The 17,325-nt window shown below is 33.8% G+C and overlaps 2 protein-coding genes across 2 annotated transcripts; both read right to left on the bottom strand.

The window, feature by feature from the left end:
- Nucleotides 1-1,636: 1,636 nt before the first annotated feature.
- Nucleotides 1,637-5,332, bottom strand: LOC123211621 (cellulose synthase-like protein G2). The gene is made up of 8 exons (XM_044630416.1): nucleotides 4,736-5,332; nucleotides 4,543-4,635; nucleotides 3,394-3,495; nucleotides 3,100-3,312; nucleotides 2,906-3,005; nucleotides 2,637-2,815; nucleotides 2,191-2,538; nucleotides 1,637-2,101 (listed from the first exon to the last, which is right to left on the bottom strand). Exons 1-8 carry the CDS (start codon nucleotides 5,330-5,332, stop codon nucleotides 1,637-1,639), a joined length of 2,097 nt encoding a protein of 698 aa, XP_044486351.1.
- Nucleotides 5,333-13,873: 8,541 nt separating this feature from the next.
- LOC123210375 lies at nucleotides 13,874-16,675 on the bottom strand. The gene is made up of 5 exons (XM_044628697.1): nucleotides 16,441-16,675; nucleotides 14,933-15,047; nucleotides 14,689-14,778; nucleotides 14,448-14,546; nucleotides 13,874-14,356 (listed from the first exon to the last, which is right to left on the bottom strand). The coding sequence occupies exons 1-5, from the start codon at nucleotides 16,506-16,508 to the stop codon at nucleotides 14,255-14,257; spliced, it is 474 nt and encodes a 157-aa protein (XP_044484632.1). The 5' UTR covers nucleotides 16,509-16,675; the 3' UTR covers nucleotides 13,874-14,254.
- Nucleotides 16,676-17,325: the final 650 nt, after the last annotated feature.

Raw genomic sequence — 17,325 nt, 5'->3', positions numbered from 1 at the left:
TATATATATATATATATATATATATATATATATATATATATATATATATATATATATATATATATATAGTTTCTTTTATGCATGTTATGGATTTAGGTTATGGGTGGTTATAGAGTAAAAGTTATATTATCATGTGGATTCAGAATGTTTAATTAAGTTATGTTTAAAACTCAGTTGGTGACCAAGTGAAATTTTGGAACTTGATTAAATGGATGTTTTGTATTGTGGTTGAGTTGAAAGTGCTAGTTGAGCTTATGTGAGTTGGAAGTGTTTAGTTGAGCTTCATGTGTGATTTACATTTGCTTATGGTGGTTGTAGCACTTGCCGATGAGTATTGTCCAAAAAGGTCATAATATCAAGTCATTTTATTATTTATATATGGTGATAAGATAGGTTATTACTTATTAAGCAATAAATACTCTGTCTGTGCAATATTTATACCATGTATGACAAATTTAGGTGCTTTGCCTGTGCGATATTTATACAGGTATGACAGAATTTAGTGCTCTGCCTGTGCTTTATTTCATGTCAAGTATGACAGATTTGAGTGCTCTGCCCATGAGAGATTATACTGGGTATGACAGTTGTTTTCCTCTTACTCTGCCTAAGTGGGGACACCCCTTGGGTATGACAAATTTCCTTTTATATGATATTTTGATGTATATCTTAATATTGAACTGATATGGTATCTTTATATTTTAGAATCTTGATATGTAAGGAAACCTATAAGATAAAGATAGTATCGCTATTGAGTTGGAAGTGGAAATTCATGAATGATTTATATGTTCCTATGAGATAAAGGTAGTATTGTTAATATCATTCTTATGACAATCAACTTGTGTGAGGTTATTGTATGATAAATATTTCAAGTTAATGTACATGAGAAGCATGTTGTCGTAAGCAAAATTAGCATGGTGTTGGATTAAGGTATGGTATGTCATAGTTGAATTGTTAATCTCCCCTTAAAAAGACTTAAAGATTTGTGTGTGTGTGGCTAATATTACGGCATAGTATTATTTGTTTGACATGCATTAAATATTCTCAAAAATTTAAATTTCCTACTCACTGAGTTTATAGCTCACCCTTATAAATATTTACTTCCAGGACATCCTCCAGATCGTGTTGGATAGTGTTTCATTGGGTTGCACCATGGTGTAGCATCCTTAGTGGGTGTCCTTATTTGCACACATCTATATAGACTTTTTGTTGTTTTTTTTATAAACTTATGAAATGTTGAAGGGTCAGAGGTCTAATTAAATTATTCTCATGATTTTTTTGAAATGAGTGAAGATGTAAATTTTTGTTATGTATATGATAAGGTCGGAGGCTTGATTACAAGTTTATTTTATGATTTCTTGGCTTTAATCAGGATGTATTTTAACATATACTTATATAAAGGCCGGAGACCTATAGATGATATTATATTACATGCTAGGATATGGTGTAGAAAAGTTTTTCAAACAGGAATACAGGATATATTTCGGCCTTCTAAGCCTATAATGGTATTCTCAGAGGTTTTAGGATTAGCGGGTCGAGATAGGTCATGTCATATATTAATTCAACAAGAGTTTAATTTCTTATAGTACATGAAACATATATATTCAAAGTTAATCAAGAGCAAAGAACTGGGTGCTTCTTATTTGTTCTTTCCTGCAATCATCCCTCCAAGTATTGGTAAACTGAAGATCAAGTTTAAAGAAGAGAGTAAGAGCTGCCCAAACATCTGGTCAATATTATTTTGAAGGCTCACTCTAATCACCCCAACGAAGATGCAAACTATGTTTAACCATGCCAAGATTGCCAATGGAGCTGTAAACATTTTGGCTCCCTCGAAATTGAATATACCCTTTTCATATTTCTCAAACTTTTCTTTGTCCACAGCCTTGTTAGTTAATCTAAGGTTTGATTTTTTTACGCCAATCCGCTTCATCAACATGTCTATGCACCCAAATAGGCTTCCAGAAACTGATTTTATTATCCAAATTCTTTGTTCATTCCAAACAGTTCTAAGTGTGCCACCAGTTGACAGGACTTCATGTACATGATGACAAAGGGAGGAGAAATACACAGTCGAAAATGCCACAAACCATGGACTTGAAACCTGAAATTGTAAGCAAGTAGCTGCAACTTGAATGCATAAGATGAAATAACAGAATTTAAAAGGGAAAACGGGAATTTCTGATAGTTTACCTTGGGGTACAAGGAAGTGCCAGTAAAGAGGCATAATTGGGGAACTATGCCATACAAGAGAAGAGCCACAGAAAGAAGGGGCTGAAATGTGAAGTATCCATAGCACATACTTTGTAAAAAGGACATTCTTGACATCCCATAAGTGAGAGGGCTAAATTTGGAGAGAGCTACTTTGATCAATTCAGAGCTCCACTTCATGAGCTGTACCATGGCATCCTTCATGTCAATGGTGGTGCAGCCTAAGAAACATGGCCTTTCCGGATAAAGGTAGACCGACTTCCACCCTTTGCAGTGCAATAGATATCCGGTGAATGTGCTCTCCAACAGGCAATCATACGAGAACCCAACCTGTATTCAGTATTCAGAGCTTTAAGCTTCATTTATTTGGTATCAAAACCAAACTTCAGGAAGGATAAGTGATAGTTGACTGGAATTAGATCACTGACCACTTTACCCCATTTTGTGTTTTCTTCATATGAACAGGAGGCCAAACACTTGGCCTCTTCCACAATAGAGTCTGATGAATCTTCCTGCCTAGTGACATCTTGCCCTTTGTTAGACTTCAGCGACTCTATGAGCTTGTTGGAAGTACCAAAATTCTTTTCAGGCTCAGCAAGAAACTTATCTGAGACACAATAATTAAAACTTGTGAACAACATATAAATCCCATAAAAGATCTAACATGCCCAGAAAGTTCAGGTTCAACATTATTCACCTTCTTGATTTGGACTTCCGGATAACGCATTTCTCTTCATGTAAAAGCCAGTGCCTGACAGTAATGGTCCTCTTAGCCCATCCATACCTTGCCATTTTGTCTGAATCAAGTGGATCAAAACTTAAATCAACTGACCTTTTACCATTAATTACTTAATTAATTAGAACGCAAGGAATAGGAATTGTTTCAAGTACCTTGTAAGCTGACCTAGATTGCCCATCATAGATGTCATTCTTGCTGACATTGTAGAAAACTTGGGGGTATTGAACAAAAGCCAGAGAATGGGACATCTGGGGATCAAGATGAAAGCACATTGCTTGTTTTGCAGAGTATGGGTCATTACAGAACATGTCACAGTCCAGAACCAAAATGTAGGGCGCATTGCTGATTATCCCGGAAACTCGGAGCTGCAATAGCATGCTTCATTAAATACTGGAAATTTCACTTGATTTGATGCATCAATGTGAATATTCAATGGGGGTACTTACAAGGGTGTTGAGAGCCCCAGCTTTGAAACGATGTGGAAAGGATGGTCTTCTTTCTCGTGAGACATAGACAAGGCGAGGCATCTTGGCTTGTTCATCTTTGAACTCTATATTGTCCATTCTGTTGTTATGTATTATCTACAATAAAACAGTCATGAATACAGTTAAAGATAACCCTTTAACTTGGAAAGCATTGCCCGCAATATTTTTTTAATTTATTCGCCATTAGAGCCGCACCATAACAAGGACTTGTTGAAATTGACTGATTTGATATGAAAATTAAATAGAACAGCTGAAAATTATATGTTATTGTCAATTATTTTCTTGTTGGCCACTTCCATGCGGAAGTTCTTCCAGGAGTTGTTGTCATCTGATATGTGTTGGCAGTGTTGCTATGGGAGCTAGCCAGCTACTACCTCATTTTCTCTATGGTTGGCTGTTTTTTGTAGTTGTTTTTTACAATGGCTTCCAACCCGAATTTGACTCAGGATAGAGATGGAATAGAAAATAAATTGAAACGTGTTCATATATATAAATTAGTAATAACCCGTACGCATCACGATAGTATATTATATATAGAACCAAATTAATCTTGGACTAACATGGATTTGAGATGAGATGAGTTCAAATAACAGTTAGTTTGAACTCGGTTCAAATCTATAAAGTCTATCTAGAGTTCGAGTTCGCTCAAGGTGACAATGAGTTTCAAATAAGCTGCTGGAAAGCTGCCAGAGGAAGATTAAAGCCAACCAAAGATGAAGAAAAGAAATAATCGAAAAAGATGGATTTGTCACCATTGTCAATGAAAAATCATCAAATAAGATGGATATGTCAATGACTCTCTGACAGGTTGATAAAATCGACTTGGTTTGACTTGAATTTGAGCTGAAGCAACCTTAATTTGAATTCAAACTCTTTTAAGTTAAACACCAAACTAAGTATAAATTGATTTAATTCGGATCTACTTCTATTCATACTAACTTTTAAAGTTGTTATTTATATGTACATATACAAAAGAATGTTTATTAGAAATAAAGTATCGATGAAATCTTTTTTAAACAATAAAACTTTATGTATTTTATGTGTTATCATATGATGATATATAATCTCAGTATTTAAGTACTTAAAACTGGCTACACAAGAGCAGCATACCTCTACACAAGCGGGTCGGTCCATCGCCACACAATTGTTTTCATCTTTCTCGCCTACTTTCTCCACATTGCTCTTGAAATTTTCATATTTCGACTGTACAGGTAATATATATATTATAATATCAGCTTATTGAAGTATTGATTCTGTGAACGTTATAGTAGTAACAAAACAACAATTTGTGAACCACACCAACCTTAATCTCCTCCTCCCGGACCTTGAATTCATCACTCCAAAAGAGCCTCTCATCATCAGCTAGCATCGAGAAATAAGCCTCAGGACACCTGGTTTTGATTCCATACTCCTTGCAAAAGGGAACCCAACTCTTAGCAAATTCAAATGCTTCTTTTATTGCATACAAACTTACATAAGAACCCCCATCATCCGAAAGATACACAGTCAATTTATCCGCTGGATAATCAAGTGCTAAGGCCGATACAACAGTGTTCATAACCTCTACTGTCGGCTCCTTTTTGGGGTCAGCCGTGCATACAAACACATCAATTCCTGGTAGTTTAACATCACTGGGAATGTTTTCGATGGACACCGAACGAGACACCGGGAGCCAACGAAAAGCTTGAGTGAGGGTCCAAATGAAAGCCAAAATGAACTCGGAGACAGTGATGAGTGCCCATGCGAAGGATACTAGTGTGTTATTTTGGTGGAAAAGATTTGTGAGGCGATAGTAAAGCAAGAAGGATATGGCTGTTAAGTGGAAGAAAATATGAAGCCTGCTGGTTATGGCACGAGATTGGTGAACTTTGCATGAGTGAAGAGCTGATTCGACCTCCATGGTTTTTTGAGTTCTTGAATGGTTTGGGACGATTTTATGAGCACAAACTTGGTGATTGTCCTTTATATAGAGTTGCCTTTCAAATGGCGTACGCATATGGAAAGATACTTGGTTTTGTTCAGTATAATTAATTATGAATTTGATGTTAATTTTTATTCATTTAAGTACAAAACTACCAATTATTGAGTGAAGGATTATCTGTTGAACCAATTGAATATGAGACAATTCCTGGTATTTTAATTAATGGTGGCGGATGATTGAAGAAGTTTCTAAGCTCATATATACCATGCCCATGGTTATGAGTATCCAACATACATGATAGATATGGTATAATATAATATGATATAATATAAATGAAAAATTATACGTATCTTAAGATATATAAAAAAATAGTACAATATAATATATATTACTAATATAAATTAATACACTTTTTGAGTATGTAATAGTTGGTCGAGTATTTTGGATTAATGGAAAGTGGAAGAATGTCATTCCCGATGGAACGACCTTCACTTGAACTGTAGATTCAAGGCAGAATGTCTAACGAGTAGAGGAATGTTTAACGGAACAGCTGTTACGAAAAGCTAGAAAGGGTGTTTTATCAACCAGAATATCTGCTATATGACAGATATAAATTTGGTAATCAAATAGATTTATGTGTAAACGAAGAGATCTAGGCAAGTTTTAGATATGTATATTTGCTAGAACTTGGAGGCTAGGCTATTGAGAAGAATCAAACGAGACCCAACCGGTTGGCTATATTCAGTGGATTGCTATTAGATGTCCCTTTATGTGAACAAAAGGAGACAAGCTTGGTTAAGCATATAAAATTGGTTAAAGGTAGAATCTTTTTCTTTACCCACATTGATTACGCAATTATATATACATTTATATATATCATCATATAATTAAATATTATTTTATCTTTAATTTGAAATCATCTAATCATATGATAATATCTATAAATATGTACATATTTGTATACCTAAAATAGGTATACATAGTTTTACTGTTATACTTGTGTCTTAGTTTTAACACGGGATTATTGGCTATTTGAATTATTTTGTTTTGTTAATTTAATTAGCCAGTCTAAATTAAAGCAATATTCTCAAATTAATTTTAATCCGTTGACTTAACAGAAGGAGTAATGTTATGTGTATATATTTTTTATACATAATTTTGATACACAAATGATATATCATATGTGTATAGCTTAATCAATGTGCGTAGCTCAACGGTAGTCCTTTGTAACCTGGAATTTAGAGCATCTGTCCATATTTTTTTGGAGGTTGAAATAGAGTTAAAGAGACAAAACATTAAACTTAAATCAGACTGATTAACGGCACTGGTGATTAATTAAATTGTTGAGAGGATAGGTAGAATTTTTTTTTTTTTCTTTTTGTTTGTTTAATTTATGCTTTCCCAATTGCCACCTTCATACGATACCAATTTCTTTTATTATTATTATTTTTTTTAGCATATTTTGCCTGGAGTTAGCTGCAGGCCAGTCCATTTCTTGGAGCCAGACTAGTCATTATAAATGAAAGTTTTAGGTGAAACTGGATTGTCCGTATAGAATAAGACTGCTATTTCGTTGATACTGTTTCATTTATTATTACTCTGGAATAATATGTAATATTTATCATTTTCTGGACTTTGTTGTAGCCGCCTGTGCTGATTGAGATCGTATTACAGGTTTGACCTAAATAGTTCCTGTTTTAGACCTTCTCGAAAGAAAGATAATCAATCTCCTTTGCTTTGCTTGCCAATCAAGTTCATGTGATTCTCCTCAATTCTTCCGCTGCCGAAATACCATACAATTTCCTTGTTTCACTTTCAAAAAACTTCTTTATTCTTCTTTTCTGTTCTTTTTTTTCCTTCAAAGAAGGAGAAGGTGTTTTCACAAGCATATTTGTCAGTTTTCTCTCTTTCCAATAGCTTTGTTATCAACGATTAGGATCCTCATATTCATCTACTATCCATTAGTATCTTTATCATAACCCCCGGCTGCTTTGTCATTAAATTATTTGAAGCTTGTGTAAGTGAAAATGCATTAGAACAATTGATCCCAAAGACAAGAAAATGACTGAAAAACGAGAGAAAATCTGTGTCCTTCACAGTCATTCCTTCAATGATTGGGCAACCCATAATCAATATATAAAATGACAGAAGATTCCAATCTCCTGTGATGCTTATTCTAAAAACTCCCCGAAAAGAAAGCTATAATGTTCAGGATAGTGTTCCATAGAATTCAACATTTTGTTAATCCAAGCATAGACAATATGGCATTTAATGTTCCATAGACAATAAAAACAAATTTAAACAATGAAGGAAGAAAAAGAAAACAAAGATTTATAACCACTTATAAATAATAGAGAAATCATTAATATTGAAGTTTAGTATAAGGAAAACAAGAGAGATAAAAGGGTCACTCTAATATCAAGTGAAAATACTTAAAACCCTAATCTCTCTCTTAATATTGTGTAAAACTCTCAAACAGAACCAATTTAAAGCTGTGATAGAATTCCTATTATGGAACTTGAGTTTTGGTCATTCAAATGGCAATGAGAGATGTTCAACATTCTTCCATGATTTTAAGATTTAAGTGAAACGCCTAAGCTTGGAACACTTATTCTACTATTGGAACACCCAGTCTGCAATCTAGAATGCTCATTCCAGAATTCAGGTCTATATATCATACAACTCTAGCTTGACACGAATTCGCAAGCATAAACAAAACCAACTTCAATCTTCAACGTAATTTTCTACCTCTTCCACAAAAGCCATTGAAGGTAAATCTCAACACTTAATATTAGTTGAGTTCAAACAATGCTTGAACTTGCTAATAGGCAAAGGTTTAGTGACCATGTTAGCCGGGGTGTCTGCAATACTAATCTTCTTGATGGAAGTATCTTCCTTAGCAAACACATATCTTCTATGAAATGATATTTGACATCAATATGATTGGCTCTCTCGAATTAATTACATCTAATCTTTGTTTAAGTGAATTACACTTTTATTGTTATAATGAATAACGGTATAAGTAGATGTAAAAGTGATTTCACTAACCCAACTTTTGAGCCAAATTTTCTTCCTACAACCTTTACAAGACCAAGTATTTTGCCTCCATGGTAGACTAAGCAATGATGGGTCAGAAAGTGATCTTCTAACTAGTTGCACAGCCTCCAAGGTGAACACATACCGGTCAAAAATCTTATTTTATCAAGATCTCTTGTATAATCTGAGTCCATAAAACTTATCAAACTGTCACTGTTTCTAGCATACTCTAAACATGCATCTATGGTGCAAATCAAGTATCTAAGGATACACTCAACGACTTCCCAATATTGTTCGTTTGGATTTGCTAAATACTAACTCATGACACTGATAGCTTCTAAAAAATCTAGTCAGGTACATACAATCATGTGTAATGTTGTCAATTGCAATGGCATACAAAATCTATGACATGTGACTTATATCCTTATTTGTTGTAGGACACAAGTTTATTGAAAGTTTGAAATAAGCGGCAAGAATAATAGGAACCAATCTAGCCTTTTTCATGTCAAACCTACCCAATACATTTTCTACAAAAGCCTTTTGGGAAAGATATGGCTTTACATTTGGTATGTCTCCAATGATTTCAATCCCAATGATTATTTTTTATCAGCTACTAAATCTTTCATAGCAAACTCAAAACTCAATTATTGTTTCACCTTCATCATCTCAATCATGTTCGATGTTGCAACTAACATATCATCAATATATAATAATTACATACTAGTAGCATCTAGAAGCTTCTTAAAGTAAACATAATTGTCATAATTGGATCTATTGAACGCAATACTCCCTCTAGCATAATCAAATCTTTTGTATCATTATCTAGGTGATTGTTTAAGACCATTCAAGGATTTTTTTAACAACAAAAAAAAACATGATCTTATTTGCCTGGAGTTCCAAATCCCTCTATTTGACTCATCTAAATTTGCTTATCAAGTTCACCAAACAGAATAGTTGTTTTCACATCTAGTTATAGTGTTAAATCATTTGTTGCAACTAAATAAAGTAAAATAGGAATGGAAATATGCTTAACAATGAATGAGAAAACATCATTGAAGTCAATGCCTTGTACCTGATTGTAGCTTTTAGCTACTAATTTGACCTTCTATCTAACATTTGGGACACTTGAATTAACAATTTTTATTGAAGACTTGCTTATAGCCAATAATAATCTACTTTTCTAAAGGTTCCACACGTGTCTAAGTTTGATTCTTTTATAAAGACTAAATCTCTTCTTGCATAGTTGAGAATCAACTTGTAGCATTTTCTAAATATATGACTTCTTTATACTTTTGAGCTCATTGTACTCCACATTTTTATTTGTTACAAGAAAATAGATAAAATTTAAACAGTTGTACCTTTTAATGGTCTAATAGTTCTTTTAGGTCTGTCTTCTGTGAAGTTATAGGATTGCTCTTGTTGATCTTCTTATACCTCCTTTGACACTTTAGAACTTCTTTCATCAATCTCGGAATCACTCTATGTTGAAGTAGAACTATAAAGTTGATTAGGTTGAATAGCAACTTCAAACTCCACATGTTCATGATCTTTCTCTTTGTCCTAAACTAATTTGTTGTTTCACTTTTGCCTTTAAGCATTGAAAATTTATCTAAGTCACATCTCTACTAATCATGAACTTAGAACCTTTCTAATCTAAACATCATAATCTGTAACCCGTCACACTAGATGAATACCCAAGAAACACGTACTTCTTTGTTATGTATCTAGCTTTCCTTCATTTATGTGAGCATAAGCAAAACATCCAAACTTCTTCAAGGCAGAGTAATTAGCTAGTTGGTAAGACCATACCTCTTCTACAAATTTGCGTTTGGTGGATATTTTAAGAGATCGATTAGCTAACCAAAATATTAGCAACAAACTTTGACTAAAAAGACTTTAAGTCTTTTAGAAGGTTGGTAGGATATGATTAGTGGTATCTTGGGTCATAATTTTTTAACATTTCTATCATTGTTTATGTGTTTTTAAAGGTTTGTTCATCTAATAAAGTGTATCAATTCAAAAATCAATACTTTTATGCTTTCCAAGTGTTTGAAAGAATTCTTGATTGAGTTCCTTTGTTATTTTTTCTTTATTCTTTTTGTTATAACTCCATCAAACTTAACATCTCATATCAAATATAGGCTTGAGACTTATAAAAATTTTCCAAATGGTGAACCGTGATACCCTTAGGTAAATCTCACATCACTAAAGCACGAGAAAAATGTTGGGTCTATCTATGCATCTCACATTGGTTAAAGATGAAAATTTGACTTATTAAATAACCTATAAGCTCTTCAATTGTCAAAATGCATTTTGGATTCCAAAGTCTTAAAGCAAAATTATATTGGACTGTGTATCCAAAGTGGACAATATCTTGACAGTGGGTCGGGGTATTAGACCAGGGATTTTACAATGGTATCAAAGTGACTATGTGTGTCCTCTTGAATGATAATAGGACAAATCTTAGTGAGGACATAGAGTCTTGTAAGGGGATGTATGTGATACATTTAGGCAAATCTCATATCAGTAAAACATAGAAGAGATGTTAGGTCTGTTTGTGCATCTCACATTGATTAGGGATTATTAGTGAGGACGTTGAGTCCCGTAAAAGGGTGATACCCTTAAGCGAATCCCATATCAGCAAAACATGGGAGAGATGCTAAGTCTGTTTGTGCATCCCACATCGATTAGAGATAAGAAAATTTGACTAGTTAAATAATTTACAAGTTCCTCAAACTATCAAAACGTGTTTTGAATTATAAAACCCAGAAGCAAAACTATGTTGGACTATGTGACCAGAATAAACAATATTTTGACAGTGAGTCAGGCTACTGAACCAAGGATGTTATATGATTAATCTTAATGAAGTGAATCTCTCACAACCATCAGTTCAAATTTTTCAAGGCAACAATTATGAAGTTTGGAGTACGAAGATAAGAACCTTGTTTTCATTCTCAAGACCTATTGGATTTAGCAGAAAATGGTTTGATGCTCTCATAAATATTCAAGTAGAGACGTCAAGGCCTTATTTTTCATGCAACAAGCTATAGATGGCTCGTTGTTTACTCATATTACTATTGCAACAAGGTTTAAAGAAGCCTAGGATTAGACTTGGCCATAGGTTGGTTTGGCCCGTGAACCAGACCGAAATCGACCCGGATAAAACCAGAACCGAACCGGAACCGGATTGAACCATAACCGAAACCGGATTTTGGTGGTTCGATTTCAGTTTATATAATTTTAAACCTTAAAACCGTTGGTTCAATCCGGTTTATGAACCTGCGGTTTACATCTTCTAAACCGGTAATTTTATTTTATTTTTTTTATTTTTTTAAATTTTAACAAAAAGGAACCAACAGTTCCCTAACCGTTGGTTCCCTACAAATATGCAAGGGACCGGTCCCCTGCATATTTTCTAAATTTCCTTTCACCCCCCTCCCTTTTTAAAATTCTTTTTTTTTTCTATATATATCCATTCAATCTTTCAACTCTCCTACACTAAATCCTTCAAACTCTCTCATTTACTCTCATTCTCATCTTTTCAATTCTTAATACTCTCTCAATCTTTTAATCAAATTCTCTCAAATTTAATTAAATTCTTTCTTTATTTTTTATTAATTTCTATTTCTATTTTTATTATACAATTCATAATTAATTATAAAATTTATTCCTATAATTAATTTTATTTATTATTTTTTTATTATCTTTCATAATTAATCATATAATTTATTTATTATATAAAAGTGGATAGTTCAAGAGCCGAATTATATCAACAAGATATAAAAGTAGACTTCAATGAAGAATCGTTTGATTTAACTACAGATAGTTCGATGACGAGAAATAATAATCAAGATAGCGGAGGTGAATGATAAGGTAAGAGGGTGTTGTTGGCTATTGAATATGCAAAGGTAAAAGAACTGCATAGACTTTGATTCTTCTAAACTCCAAGAAGATATGTGGGAACTTTAATTGAAAAATTAAGTCCAAGCTTTTCTTTTAATTTTCAATTATTGTAATTAATAATTTAAAAATTAAATCAAGATCATGTATTGACAGTTCAATGTCGGTTTCCAACCGGGGTCATGAACCGGAACTGTCAGTTTTGAACCGGGGTCATGAATCGGAACTGTAGGTTTCGAACCAGGGTCATAAACCGGAATCGTTGGTTCTGAATCGGTTACAAACTGTCTTATTGCGGTTTCGATTCAGGGTTCTTATTTTTTCGAACCGAAACCACCGATTCATGAACCGTAGCCAGGACTACCTAGGATGCATTGTTGAAAGGGACTAAGGTACTATAAGGTGGTAACTGCCAAACACCAAACTCTTCCTAGAAAATTTGAGGGTTTATTTATGAAAGAGTTTGATATCATGCATGATTATGTTTTAAACATGAGTAATGTTGTGAATCAAATTAGAAAATCGAGTGAGGGTTTGAATGAGCAAAAGGTGGTGAGAGAATTCTCAAGAGTTGGCCAAAAAAAAAAAATGATCATATTATAGCTACAATAAAAGAGTTAAAAGACTTGGATCGACATGTATTCAAGTGATTGTGCACAGGTGGTCTCAAGTTTGGGCAATCAAGGTTGCTTATCCTGTCATCGATCAGTCTTGAATTATTGTGTTGATTACTAATGCCTTAAGGGACAATTACAAGCCTAAAGTGTGTTGCTTGTTGGGTAGGATTCTAGGTCCTACACTCAAAAACACCTCATTGTCGTTTCCACTGAGGGAGCTCTTGATGAGAGGCCGATAGTTTGGGGCATGATACATGTTGGAGGGAGTTCAGATTCTCCTGTTCGGAGGCACTTTGTCGTCGTCATTGATGATGATAAGAATAGTCGGTACTTGTGTGGCAAGTTGGTGTTTTGAAGAAAAGGGTGTTGTTGAGGCAACATCGTATGTTCATTGGGCAACATCACGAGGTTTATCATTAGTTATGCTTGGTTGTGCAACCATTTGGTTGTTAGTTACAATGGGCTAGCTGATCTTCGAAGGCATGTCTAAAAATAAGGAAAAATATTAAAAAAATTTCCTTGATAAATGCATATATATATATAGTTAGAAACTGACTCTGATGTAAAATGTTAAATAATTTTTCTTTGAAGGCTTTTAAGACTAATTTAGATTTATCTGTTCGGTTGTCTTAATCTGTTCTTGTTCACTGCATCAGTCAGAATCATTTTTACAGTTCCAAAAGTTTTTTATTCATATCTCTTTATCAATCTCAAAAAATGATAGATAAAAAAAAAATATTTCTTGATGCACATGGCTAAAACCTTAAAGTAATTATCTGCGGAGGGAAAGACGATTTCAGAGCTTTTAGGTTTTAGCTAATAAATTGTTACAGAAAACCGAAGGAAAAATAGTTGTAATAACAATAAACATTTGCCATAGAATTATCTTTGAATAAGAAAAACTTACTTCCCTACCTACCAGCCTGGAAGGTGCTTTGAAGATTTTTGTACCTTCATTTCATGATTATGACACCTTATAATCACACAAAAATCTATAAAGGCTTCAAGAGTTTAAACACACGAAGTGTCCAAGATCTTAATGTACAACCAAAAGCATGGCAGTTTATCATCCGTAATCCGCGAAAATTGCAATATGAAATCCTAATTGTGCTAAGAACAATGAAATGTATTGCTATCCAATCACTTTCCAAAATGACAATATACCCTGTGAACAGGGACTGTCTGCATAACAACCTCTAGAAAAGGAAAAAGAATATTAAGATTTTGGGTACTTGACTTGCAAAAACCTCCACAGATTGGTATCTGATGCTGCACTGTCAGTGGAAATCCCAAAATTTTGGCATGCCCAAAAGTGCGATTCGACTTAGACAATAGCTTACCTAGTATATTAACTTGTTTTTGCTTTGGGAGTCTTCTTCTTGACTTGCCTCGTCAGAATTAAGTTCTTCATTCCAATAAAGAAAAGCAATGCACCAAAAAATGCAATGTTCTGCCAGAAACACAAAACAATGGATTTAACAATCCAAAGGTTGCACGCACAGATATAATGAAAAACACCATAAATTTAATTTTCAACAAACCTGCAAGAATTCATTTAAGAGAGGTACGAATTCAGGGTCCTTTGGGCTATAGTTGTAGAAATCAAACAGAAGTGGGGTGATAAGCACCAAGTGGACAATCTGCAATAGGGGGAAAATAAATATTGATTGACATTAATGTTTGTCGACTATTGGTAATGGCTGTAGTTACTAGGTGAAGTTCATTTGTAACTTCATCTTCAGAGGTAATTACTTAGTGACCCAAAAGGAAAAAAATTCTCACCAGAAGAAAAGCTCCAAAGGTATTGCCAATTACAAACAGAATACCTCCAATTCCTTTTAAAAAGATAGTAGTTGCAACTATATGTCTAACCTGTTAGAAAAAGTTTCTGAATCAGTCAAACAGATTAAACATAAAACAAGATGAAATCCAGATCTAACTACTACTACAGATTTAAAAAGCCAGAAATAATGAATGTTGAAAATAAAAGTTCAATTTTATTTAAAAAGGGGGGCAAAACACTTACTTCTATATCAGGTATTGCTAAACCTAACGTTGAAGACAGACGCTTCTTAGCAACGGCAAGTTTGGGTATCAACTCTTTTGCCGCAGGTCCACCATCGACCCCAAAATCATTGAACCTAAAACATGTGCAATTCTAGTAAGTTTCAAAAACCCAACATCAATATAGTGTCCCCATCTCAGTAAGAATGCTGTTCAACAGTAACAATCAACTGGAGATTGGTTTATCAAATGGCAATGCCATTATATACTGGTACCACTGAAAATTCATGTCAACAAGAAAAAAGGGGAAAACCACAAGTTGCCGGGCAAGACAAAGTGTCATGCAATTTCTCCACAACTGGGTCCATTCCCATCCCATGTGCTCTCCCAATGATATAATAGGACCAAAAACAGCATTATATTCTTCTTGACATTAAAGAATCTAATTTTTCACTTTTGCACCCAAAAAAAAAAAAATACATAAATTTATCTACAAAAGATTGTCAAAGGGATTGTCAACAAAGGAAAAAAGAAAAGATAATAATAATAACTTCATCTTATTAGTAACTGGAATAAATTCTGTATTCAGAGATCCATTACATGAAATTCTGTTGTTTAACAATCCTCTTTAAATCCAATTTTCCCATAATTGTTATTGAACATGGATATAGACGGATATCGCATAATGATACTTAATGAGAGCATTAAAATCAAGGCAACAATGCAAAAGGCAAACTAAAGTTGGATCATTATTCCTATTCTTGAAAATTGTGAATTATAGAAAACTGTCTACTTCACAGTTCACACCATGAGGCCAGACATTATCAGTTAAATAAGTTGAAGGGTATAAAGACATCTGTAGTCAGAAAATTTTAGTCAGCACATGTATACTATGTACAAGTTATATTGCCAAAAGGTTGTAAAATATATATCATTACAATTCCCTTTCCACTTCCAATGAAAGAAAGTATTTCAAATACAGCTATTCATAACCAGAAAATATTCCATGTAATATGTATTATAAGTATACACAATTCTGAGGATTCCTTTCAAATCAAAATTTAATTAATACTAACTCAACTTTGATTTTTGCCGAAGGAAGTGGATTTATGCAGCAAGAAACTAATAAAATAATTAGGATAGCTGCTCAAGTTCCAACTTCACTAACTTGATAACTAAATCTCAACTACCTTAAAACACACATATTCATAACAATCAACAACTCTTAATTCCGAATATTTTACAAGTTTTGACATTTACCCAGAACTTAAATATTCAAATCATATCACAAAAATTAACCATGACCGCCTCTTTTTAATAAAACTCAAAAAGAAACTGTTTCACTGAATTTAAATTCTCAGCAAGGACAACACGCCAGTCAAACAAAGGTTTAATCAACACAAAAACAAATATCCCATAAGCCCATAACAAGACCAAACACTTAGCAGATCTAACGAGGGAAAATTGAAACATTACAAGCAGTTGAGATTTGGTAGATCTAAATAAAGTACGGAAAAAGAGAAAGCTTACATTTGCCAGGCGGAGAGAATGAAGAGAGAAGCGAAGAGGACTCGTCCGAGGAACGAAAAGAAACCCATTTGTGTCGTGTTTCACGCAGGGAAGTAAGAGCGAATCTCGGGTCGGGTTTCCTTGTTCTCCTCGAAGGAGAGAAGAAGTCAAGATATAAATAGAGTTTCCTTCTCGTTCGTGGTGAAGTGGATGGAGTAAGACACAGCGTTGGGTTCGGTGGGGGGATGATTTTAATATAAAAATATATATATTAAAATTAAAGCAAATTAAAGACACGAGAGAGTACAGAAAGTTTACATGGACACGCAAGTAGCTGATAGTTTCTAAAGATATTCTATTGTGTCTACTTCCACTGTGGTTTCCGAAACCCCATATATTTTATTAATTACAAGGGCACCCACTTCATCTCGTTTTCATTTGTTCCTCCCTTGCCAGCCAAATTTTACTTGGATCTAGTCATCAAAGGCTGTTGTGACTTGTTAGTAGGCATGGCAGGCTCTGGTCCCCCATATTTTTGGAAGATCGACAAGGGCATAGCCAACAAAATTGTAGATCATGCTAAACCCATAAGGTTGTGCAAGTGCAATAGGATAAGATTTACAAGTCAGTCCAATACAACTCATAACGAAATAAAAATTTAAAAATAATTAAAAAATTAAAAAAATATGAATTATATAATTTTATGAATTGGTCTACTAAAGACCCATAAAAAACACAATCGAAAGGTTTTTGGGTCACACCACAACCTTGAGATGTTAGTGGGCTAATCCGGCCAGCTAGAGGACCATGGTGGGTTGTGATTGAGTTGGTTTGATACAAAACATTATCATGTCTACTTGTTTAATCAAATAATGTTATGTGTATCTAGTTTTAAATATAAATAAT

This window comes from Mangifera indica, chromosome 3 (assembly GCF_011075055.1).
Source record: "Mangifera indica cultivar Alphonso chromosome 3, CATAS_Mindica_2.1, whole genome shotgun sequence".
Taxonomy (NCBI): domain Eukaryota; kingdom Viridiplantae; phylum Streptophyta; class Magnoliopsida; order Sapindales; family Anacardiaceae; genus Mangifera; species Mangifera indica.
This window is presented reverse-complemented; position numbering and strand designations above follow the sequence as displayed.